Below are 10,830 nucleotides of genomic sequence, written 5' to 3'. Positions count from 1 at the left end.
GGAGGTCTTAAAAGCTAGGCTGGGGTATGCAAAAGGTGGGGGGTCAGGGGATCAGAGCTAGAGGTCCCTGGGCATCAGCTGGAAGAAGGTCTTTAGGATCTGGTAATGGGCCTCTAAGAGGTGAGCGTTCTAAGGGGCAGAACTGGGAGGGCCTGGGGAACCGAACCAGGGCTGTCGCAGAAGTGGTATTTGGGGAAGCAGGGCTTGGATCGGTGGGGAATTGGGATGGAGACTCCCTGAGAGGAGTTTTTTTTTGGTAGGGGTCCTGGGTCATGCGAGTAGAGTTCGTGACCCAGCCCTACCTGACCAGGTGACAGATCTGCAGCCGCTTCAGCTCCTGTGTGTTCCCTGTGGCCTCCTGGTACTTGAGTTCTGGTCAAGGCTCTGATATCCGGCATCCCAGACCTGCCTGTTCACCCTGTCCCCGTCCCCCAGCCTCGCCCGTCTCTGTCCTGTGCCCTCCACCCACTGCTCATGGCCCTGGGAGGATATAAGGTCAGCAGACGGGTGGCGAGGTGGGCAGAGGGCAGCACCCAGCTGTGCATGGCCAGTGCCATGTTGAGAATGTGGTCCCCGCGGCGCAGGCTGCCAGCTGAGTCTGGGGGCGGGAGAAGGGGGCTCTGTGTCAGCGTGGCTCCTGGGCAAAAGACTGCAGGCTGGTTCAGGCTCCGGCTCTACCTGTGACTCCCCGCATGAACTAGGGCAAGCGACTTAGCCTCCTTAGGGTGTCTCAGTTTCCTGGTCTGTGCTGTGCATAGACAGACCAGCACAGCACCTGGCAAGTCATGTCGCAGATGGAAATAGCCTCAGACCTCCTCTCCTCCTCCACATCTCGGGAAAAAGACATGCATGTGTTTCTCTTACTCCTAATGTAGTGGTTGAGGCTCATTCCGCACACCCTTGCTCCCATTTTATGCTCCCCCCAAAACTGAGGCCTAGAGAGCGGTGGGTGTTTTACCACCTTAGGGTCAGGGAAGCTGGCCAGGGAAGGGGACACTCACCGAAGGACTGAATGCATTTCTCCAGCAGCTCATCTTCGCTGCAGCCGCCCTCATTCAGCACGCCCAGAGCCATGGAAGCCATGACCTTGCTGATTTCCCGGGGGCTGGGGCACGTCTTGTGGCGCCGGGCCTGTCGGGGCCGGCCCCGCCCCCCTGTTTTTGCTGGGCATTCCTGGTGGGACTTCCTGTGGGCACACCCCCCAGGGAATCATGGGAACCCCGTCCTTTGGGCAAGACCCTCAGAATTCTTCTTGACCCTAAAGCCCCAAGGCATTATGGGAGAAGCTCCCCGAAGGCAAACCCCCAGACAAAGCCTCCTGACCTACCAGGACTCATGGCGGAAAACCCCCGCAGTATTCCAGATAATTTGAGCCTTCTCTTACAGGTAAACTCTATGGATTACTCCTGCCCCCTTCAGGGAATCAGGAGAAAAGACTCTCAAGACCACCCCGAACCCCCAGGAAATCATGGGAGAAGACCCCCGGGATTACCACGGACCCTACAGGGAATCACAAGAACTCCTTCCTCCAGGCATTGGCCCCAATTCCCCTTAACTATACAGTCCTGAGGCATTAGGGGGAGACTTCCTGTTGGCGACCGCTGGGATGACGTTTGACCTCCCAGAGAATCATGGGAGAAGACCACCCAGAATCATTCCTGTCCCCCCCAGGTTCTGCCTTTAGGGAGACTCCTCCGAACTGCCCTTTGCTCTACGGCGCTGCTCCCTCCTTCCCCCAGCCCTCAGGAAAGCAGGAGACCCTGCGATCCCACCTGTCCTTCCTCCCCCATCTGGACCCCGCACTAAGTGACACACCCCTCCCCCAAGACAGTACTTTGGTAGGACCTGAGTCTTAGCCACCAGCCTGGGTCCCTGGATTCGGAGAGAAGATACAGGTGCACAGTGACCTCACCAGGGCTCGTCAGAGCTGGGCAGGGTCCCTGGGGCTGAGGCAGCTTCAAGGAAAGTTTAAAAATAACCCTCGCTCTGCCTTGTGCCTCCCTGAGGCTCGTGTTCCAGTTGGGGAAAGAGGGTAATGGAGAGCCAGGGGTGGTGGAGGAAGGAGGCAGCAGAATCCAGGCTGGCATGGCCTTGGCTTTCACAAAACAGGCTTAGAGAAACTTATGTTGGCTGTGTGACTTTGTGCTAGTCACTTCATTTCTCTGGGCTTCGGTTTCCTCCTATGAAAAAGGAGAGTCGGCCTGGGGCCTTCCTGAGGAATGTATTATGAACATTCAATGCCTTGCTCTTCAGAAGTGCTAAATAGGGGCGCCTGGGTGGCTCAGTCGGTTGAGTGTCCAACTCCGGCTCAGGTCATGATCTCACAGTCCGTGGGTTCGAGCCCCACGTCGGGCTCTGTGCTGACGGCTCAGAGCCTGGAGCCTGCTTCAGATTCTGTGTCTCTCTCTGCCCCTCCCCCGCTCACTCTCGCTCTCAGTCTCTGTTTCTCAAAATAAAATAAAGACATTAAAAAAAAAAAAAGAAGTGCTAAATAAGGGACTTAGTTCACTCAGGCCATTAGGTGGCAAGAGATGGGAAAGTTGAACTTGACATACAGAGAACATGATGGGGCAAACCAGAAGCCAGGCCTGGGGTCTGGGGTGAAAGCAGAAATTGGGAGACCTTCATTACAGAGGCACTGCCATGTCCCTGGGGCATCATAAGGGGTCAGGGAATCAGTATTGAATATTGTTGAGCTGGTATTTATTGAGTTCTTCATATGTTCTGGGCAGGCGCTTCAGCACCTGTTTAGGTCAGTGGGTCTTGAAGCACAGCACCTAACGGACACCTGGAAACTTGATATAAATAGAAATTCTTAGGTGCATATGATCTGCAGAATCAGAAGCTTTGAGGGTGGGCCCAGCAATCTGTGTTGTTTTATTTTGTTTTGGGTTAAAAAAAAATTTTTTTTTTATTTTGGGAGCACCTGGGTGGCTCAGTTGGTTAAGCGTCCTTCTTTGGCTCAGGTCAGTGAGTGAGTTCGAGGGCTCTGTGCTGACAGCTTAGAGCTTGGAGCCTGCTTCAGATTCTTGTATCTCTCTCTCTGCCCCTCCCCCGCTCACGCTCTCTCTCTCTCTCTCTCTCTCTCTCTCTCTCTCTCTCTCTCTCCCTCACTCACACACACACACACAAATTTTTTTAAAGATTTTTTTATTTTTTAGTAATCTCTATACCCAACATGGGTCTTGAATTTGCAATTCTGAGATCAAGAGTCACATGAGCCACCGACTGAGCCAGCCAGGCGCCCAGCAATGTGTTTTAGAAGCCCTCCAGGGGGTTCTAGTGCATGCTCAAGCTTGGGAACCACTAGTCTAGACTGTCTCACTGAGGACTTCTGGGAGGAAGAAACTGGGGCACAGAGCAGTTAAGTGACTTACCTAAGGTCACACAGCCAGAAAACGAAGTAGCCAGGTCTCCACCAGTAAACTGCTGGATATTATAGGGAGGGGACCCCTTTACCCATCAGAGCCATGCCAGAGGAGGCTGGAGGAGCTACCCAGGCTAAGGACCCAGCCACCATCACCCCTGTGAGGACAGGAAAGCAAGCTTGCCCAGGTGATGGGAAGCCCATTTCAGAAGTGGCCCGGCCCTTACCTGTGGACCGGCTGCTCTCTGTGGTGTCTGGAGCAGCCAGGAGTGGTTTAAGAAGCAGGGGAGCCGCCTTGCCCTGCGTCATACTCCCCTCCCCCGGGGCAGGGCCCTGCAGGAGCTTGGAGTTTCCAGTTCAGGGGCAGGGGGCAGCGAGGGAGCGACTGTGATGGGGAGCCAGGAAGACCCCAGGGAAGACAGACCAATCTAGGGAGCAGTGATGAGTGGGGGCGGGGCGGCAGGGGGTACAGAGCAGTTCAGACTCCAGAGCCGGCCCGAACAAGACCCAGATGCTCAGACAAACAGCCCTGGCCCTGGCGGCTCTGGACTCCCTGAAGCATCTTTCGCCGCCTTTTGCTGAAGGAGCCCAACACCCTACAGCTTCCTTAGCACTCCCCCGCCTTCCCGCGCAGCCGGAGGCCGGGGCTTAGGGTGCTCCCCGTCTTCTTGGGGAGGGTCCTCTCACCTCTTGCTGTCTTTCCTGTTCATGCTTCCTGGTGGGGGGGAGGGGGTCTTGCCAAAGTCTGGCTCAGTTCTTCCCCCTCCCCAGTGCTCCAACTTCGTAGCCCCTTGGGAGCTGAGGCCTCCTCTGGTGCTTGGGAAGGAAAGAGGAACTGCCCCTCCCCACCCAGCCCCAGGCCAGGGGGAAGGAAGAGGCTGGGGAGAGACCAAAGGCCCCCCTCCCCCCGCATGGCAATCCCTTCAGGCTGAGGTTTCCGGTGCTGCCAGCCCCCACCCCCAGTCGCCCAGCGGGCTCTCTATCTCCCCCATCTTTCTGTCTCTAGACCCGTGATTCTCTGTTCTGTCACTGTCCTACGTCAATGAGAACAGTTTTTTCTTTTTTATAAAGTAGGCCTAATAAGACACATTTAGGTAAAAACACATACCAGAAGTCTATATTTCTATAAGGACATGTTCACATAGACAATACACAAAGGTATGCATAGAAAGTCACAAGACACAAACATACTTTGTATATTTCTTCTTATGTTTCTTTTATTCCGGGTTTAGTTTTAATAAGACCACTTGTATCCCAGAAAACATTTACTTTATTACCTTTATTGTAACAAATCCTGAGGCAGCGCCTACTGTATACCACACGATGTTCTAAGGGCTTTAAAAGGCTAATTAATTTAATCGTGACACAATCTTAAAAGACTGTTATTGTGCAAAACATTATAGATGGAGGTAAACGCTCTGGGGAGCCCCTTCCCCTCTCACTGTCCCTCTTCCGCAGGGGACCCATAGCACATATTGCTGGGTTACATCTGCTCTGTGGGCTATGTATTTGTTTAGGTACAGAAATACGTGCTCATAGAAACACAGACTTTTCTTTTGAGTATGTGTGTTTTTCTTTTACTTAAATGTGTCATGCTTCACATATTTTTAAGTTGACGAACAAACAAAAGCACAGATCATAGGTGTTTAGGGTGATAGAATTGTGATAAGCCGAATGTATCTATGTGACACAGAGTCAAGAAACAGAAGGTTCCGATCCTGCCTAAGCCCCATCCCAGGCCTACCTCCTGAAAATTACCACTAACCTCATTCCTTGGAGGGTAGTTTTGCGCGGGTTTGAGCTGTTGATAAAGGGAATGATTTATTGTGTCTGACTTCTTTCATTTAATCATGTTTTTGTGATTCTTTCATGGTCTACCTGGCCGTAGTTTATTCCTTTTGGTTACCAAATCATCTTCTCTTGTCCGACGATTCCATGATGTATTGATCAGTTTCCCCGTAATGGACAGCGGAGAGGCTCTGTTTGGGGCTATTGTGACTCAGGCTACTGGGAACATTCTCGCACCTGTCTTTTTTTTTTTTTTTTAATAGTTTATTGTCAAATTAGTTTCCACATAACACTCAGTGCTCATCCCCACAAGTGTCCTCCTCCATGCCCATCCCCCCTCCCCCCACATCCATCAGTCCTCAGTTTTTGTCAGCATTCAAGAGTCTCTCATGGTTTGCTTCTCTCCCTTTCCCCCACCATTTCCGCCCTTCTTCTCCCCCTTGTTCCTCCGTCAAGTTCCTCCTAATCCTCCTATACGTGCAAACATATGATATTTGTCCTTCTCTGCCTGACTTATTTCGCTCAGCATAACACCCTCAAGGTCCATCCATGTTGCTACACATGGCCAGATTTCATTGTTTCTCATTGCCATGTAGTATTCCATGGTATAGATAAACCACATCTTCTTGATCCATTCATCTGTTGATGGACACTTAGGCTCTTTCCACGTTTTAGCTATTGTGGAGAGTGCTGCTATGAACATTGGGGTACATGTGCCCCTATGCATCAGCACTCCTGTATCCCTTGGGTAAATTCCTAGCAGTGCTATTGCTGGGTCATAGGGGAGTTCTATTGTTAGTTTCCTGAGGAACCTCCACACTGTTTTCCAGAGGGGCTGTACCAGTTTACATTCCCACCAACAGTGTAGGAGGGTGCCCGTTTCTCCACATCCTCGCCAGCATCTAGAGTTCTCTGATTTGCTCATTTTAGCCACTCTGACTGGCGTGAGGTGGTATCTCAGTGTGGTTTTGATTTGTATTTCCCTGATGAGGAGGGATGCTGAACATCGTTTCATGTGTCTGTTGGCCATCTGGATGTCCTCTTTGGAGAAGTGTCTGTTCATATCTTCTGCCCATTTCTTCACTGGGTTGTTTGTGTTTCGGGCGTGTAGTTTGATGAGTTCCTTATATATTCTGGATATTAACCCTTTATCTGATATGTCATTTGCAGCTATCTTTTCCCATTCCGTTGGTTGCCTATTAATTTTCTGGGTTGTTTCCTTGGCTGTGCAGAAGCTTTTAATCTTGATGAGGTCCCAATCGTTTATTTTTGCTCTTGATTCCCTTGCTTTTGGGGATGTGTCAAGTAAGAAGTTGCTGCGTCTCGCACCTGTCTTTTGTTGCACGTTAAAGGGCGCAGTTCTGTAGGTACATACCCAGGAGTGGAATAAATGGGTCAGGATAATTAATTTGCTTCTGCCATAACTAGGATGTTAGTCAATTCAACCAAAGCTCTCTGAGAAGTATAGTTTTACTCCTTTTTTTCTTTCACTAAAAGAAGTCACCATGGATTTTTTTTTCCATGCCAGAACATTTAGACAATCACAGAGCTCATTCTGTTTAGCTTTTCCTTGGGACTGTATGGTCCCAGGCCATCTCTCTCTCTCTTCCTCTCCCTATTCCTTTACACCCCTCCCCCCCAGTTTCAAGCAGTGCCATCCATGTTGTGCTGTCCGTCTGTCTCTCAGCCCATCTCCCTAGTACCTGCAAGGTGAGGTGATGTAACGCTGTTGGCTAAGTTGAACTTGAGGTGTCTCCAAGCCCCTTCCCCGCCCCCAGAAGGCTGGGGAAGATCTGTAACGGCCCTGGCAGAGTGCCACCCTCAAGGCCTGCAGGGATGGTTAAAACCAACACTAACACCATCAACCACAAAGGAAAAGACTTCTGAAGCAAACCACAAAAACTCATAAGGCAGAAAAAGGATGCCTTTGATAATGTCCAAATAAGGATTTCTCTTAATGAAGACACCATGGGACAAATATGCAATGAGATGGCAGAGTGGGACAAAGTATTTAGAATGTTTCAAATCAATAGGAGGGGGGGCGCCTGGGTGGTTTAGCCGGTTAAGCGTCCACTTTTGCTTAGGTCATGATCTCGCGGTTCGTGGGTTCGAGCCCCATGTCGAGCTCTGTGCTGACAGCCAGTTCAGAGCCTGGAGACTGTTTCGGAGTCTGTGACTCCCTCTCTCTCTCTGACCCTCCCCTGCTCACGCTGTCTCTCTCTCTCTCTCTCTCTCTCTCTCCTAGAAATAAATAAAACACTAAAAAAAAATCAATAGGAGGGGCACCTGGGTGGCTCAGCAGGTTAGGTGTCTGACGTCGGCTTGGGTCATGATTTCACGGTTTGTGAGTTCGAGCCGTATGTCAGGCTCTGTGCTGACAGCTCAGAGCCTGCTTCTGATCCTCTGTCTCCCTCTGTCTCTGCCCGTAATTCATTGGTGCACATGTGTTCTCTCTCTTTCTGTCTCAAATAAAAACAAACACAGGGGCGCCTGGGTGGCTCAGTCCATTAAGCAGCCAACTTTGGCTCAGGTCATGATCTCACAGTTCATGGGTTCCAGCCCTGCCTTGGGCTCTTTGCTGCCAGCTCAGAGCCTGGAGCCTGCTTCAGATTCTGTGTCTCCCTCTCTCTCTGCCCCTCCCCTGCTCTCTCTCTGTCTCTCTCTCTCTCAAAAATAAATAAACATTGAAAAGAACCTCAAATATAAATAAACATCAAAGAAAAAATTTTAAATCAGTGGGAAATGAATCTTGAGCATGTGAACGTCACAGCTGCAAATCCGCAAGAAAAACAGCAGCTCCGATCGAAAAATGGGCCAAGAGTGTGAGCAAGTGACGAGGAAACCAGGCACCTGAGAGGATGCTAGAAATTCTTGGTAACTGATCAAGGAAGTGCGAATTAAAACAACAGTGAGTCATCCCATTGGTCTGGCAAAGATTGGAAGTTGGAAAACGCCTGCCAAGCGGAGGGCAGGGCTGTATGTGGGGACCTTGGAGCTCTGGTGTGAGCAGCCGTCCCCAGGGGCCACTTGGCGCTATTTAGTCAAATCTGGCGTGCGCTTGTAGCTACTACCTCAGCTATTAGCTCCTGGGTGTGCGTACCGGGAAATTCTTCCTCAGTCCCATCAGGGGACACGTGAGAATCCTATATGAGTTAGGGGCAGCCTGGGCGTCACCCGAAGAGGGCAGTCGCCAGGGAGCTCTGTAAAGCCTTCGTGGTCCCAGAACAGGTGTCCGTAGAGCTACATGGGTAGGTCTTAAAACACAGCACGATGACTGACAAAAAAAAAAAAGAAACACTATTAATATCTTATGATATAATGCACAATGACACAGAATAATTTTGTTGTGTATAAAATTCTAAGGAAAAGCTTCATATTTAATATACAAGTGTATATTCTAATATTCTATAATGTATAATAACCATATAATTATATTGGACTGTGTGATTATATTAGCTCAATTATATAATTATATAATTATGTCTTATATAATTCAAGAATATGGTACAAACTTTTTGCTATGTAGGATGATGGCATCGACATTTCAATATTTAACTAACACATAACAACCTGTACGCACTTAACGTTTTATGTATAATTTAATTGAGCTGTAAGGTATTTTTTTTAATGTTTATTTATTTTTGAGAGAGAGAGAGAGAGAGACAGAATGTGAGTTGGGGAGGGGCAGAGAGAGAGGGAGACACAGAATCCGAAGCAAGTTCCAGGCTCTGAGCTGTCAGCACAGAGCCCAACACAGGGCTCGAACTCATGCACTGTGAGATCACGACCCGCACTAAAGTCGGACGCTCAACTGAGTGTCTGGTGCTGAGCTACTCAGGCGCCCCCAAGGTGTTGTTTTGTATAACTTAATAGATACTATTACGTGTTAATAATTTTAGTCTTATCAATAAGTTACCTGTATCAGTAAGTTACTATGTCATGGGCTCTAAAAGGTTCACCCCCCCTTTTTTTTTACATTTTTAAAAAATGTTCTATTTATTTTTGAGAAAGAGAGAGAGACAGCGTGAGCAGGGGAGGATCAGAGAGAGAGGGAGACACAGAATCTGAAACAGGCTCCAGGCTCTGAGCTGTCAGCACAGAGCCTGACGCGGGGCTCAAACCCATGAACCATGAGATCATGACCTGAGCTGAAGTCGGATGCTTAACTGACTGAGCCACCCAGGTGCCCATGACCCTCAGTGGTGGGGAATATTCCAAATTAGCCCAGCTGACAGATGAGGAAACTGAGGCCCAGAGGCACAAGCTGCATGACTGGCAGGAGGCCCAGGTGTGTATGGTACCCTGGACTGGGCCTTCAGGGCCCACAGCTGCCTGTTTTAGAGAGCTGCAGAGGCCCTCCACCCACTCCCCAGAGCCTGTGGGGACCCAGAGAAGACAGTGCCCCCTCTAGGCCCAGGTGGGCCAGGAGCAAGAAGGAGCTGGTTACCCCAAGGCTCCCCTATTTACAAAGCCAGGTGAGCTCAGCTGCATAAAGGGGTGGCCCAGCTAGTGGCCGTCAGTGGCTCAGGCCGCCATGGGGAGGAGGGTTAGACCTTGGGAGTGGCCCTGAGGACTTAAGTTTTTGTTATAATGAGGAGCTTTTATGCAAGTATCAAGGCAATAAAGTGGACCGTTAAGAACCCTAGCTCTGGGTTCAGACCCTTTGCTCAGCCCCTGTGTGACCCCAGGCAAGTCACTCCACCTCTCTGTGCTCAGCTTGTCTCATCTGTAAAATGGGCACCACAGGCTACTGACTTCTCAAGATTGTTGTGAGAACTACACCATTCATTCTAGTTGTGTCTTTAAAATTATACATGGCGAGGACCATGCGTCTTGGTTTCCTCCTCCAAATAATGTGAATAATAGCAGGATTGGCGTGAGAACTAAATGAGCTGCAGTAAAAATATCTTAGTTTGGGGCCTGAAACACAACAGGCACACAAAAGACACCTGGTGTGGCATTGATTCCTGACTCAGAAGATTTGTTGATGATGATGATGATGATGATGATGATGTCGTTGGCAACAGGTACATAACATTTACTGTGCATTGGTACTCCTTAAGTGCTGTAAATACATTATCTCATTTAATCCTTACAAGGCCCCGTGAGGTACGTATTTTTAATATTCTCCTTACCAGTTGGGGAAACGGAGGCACGGAGAAGTGATGTGACTTGTCCAAGGACACATAAGGGATTGGCAAGACTGGGATTCGGATCCGAACTGTGTAGCTCAGAGTCCTTGCCCTGAAAGTGCTTTTTTTTTTTTTGGTACGGTGCTTTATAAAGTCGGGAGACCTGGTGTGCATACTGGCTCCGCTGTAGGACAGAAAGCAGAGGCTTCCCCCCTCAGAGCCTCAGTTTTCTCTCTGTGAAATGGGAGAACGCCGGCCTTTTCATTACCATGGAGGTGGAGAGAGGGCGACTACCTTCCAGACGCGCCTCCTACAATCCCGCACTCGCCCCCCCCCCCGCTTCCCACGCGTACCTCTGGCGGAGGTTTAGGGTCTGCGGGTGGGGCTCCGGCGAGGGGGCGTGGCCTTGGACGTCCTGGCCCAATGGGAACCGAGGGGGGCGGGGACCTCCTCCCAGCTCTGTCCAGCACGCGAGTTCTCCTCGCAGTTCCATCTACCTCGNTATTCCCGGACCTCAGCCCGCGCCCCTTGGGCCTCGACATC

At 50.1% G+C, this 10,830-nt stretch overlaps 1 protein-coding gene across 1 annotated transcript in view; it reads right to left on the bottom strand.

Annotated features, from left to right (window-relative positions):
• RASGRP4 (RAS guanyl releasing protein 4) overlaps positions 1-4,194 on the bottom strand; it is a 14,528-nt gene extending 10,334 nt beyond the window's left edge. The window contains exons 1-4 of the mRNA XM_077773672.1: positions 4,055-4,194; positions 1,002-1,186; positions 493-598; positions 303-365 (exon numbers count right to left, since the gene is read on the bottom strand). Of these exons, the coding sequence (XP_077629798.1) occupies positions 303-365; positions 493-598; positions 1,002-1,186; positions 4,055-4,077 (377 nt within the window). The 5' untranslated portion in view covers positions 4,078-4,194. The remainder of the gene's footprint in view (positions 1-302; positions 366-492; positions 599-1,001; positions 1,187-4,054) is intronic.
• Between the last annotated feature and the right edge of the window lie 6,636 nt (positions 4,195-10,830).

Source organism: Crocuta crocuta, unplaced genomic scaffold, assembly GCF_008692635.1.
Source record: "Crocuta crocuta isolate KB4526 unplaced genomic scaffold, BGI_CrCroc_1.0 scaffold267, whole genome shotgun sequence".
NCBI lineage: Eukaryota > Metazoa > Chordata > Mammalia > Carnivora > Hyaenidae > Crocuta > Crocuta crocuta.
This window is presented reverse-complemented; position numbering and strand designations above follow the sequence as displayed.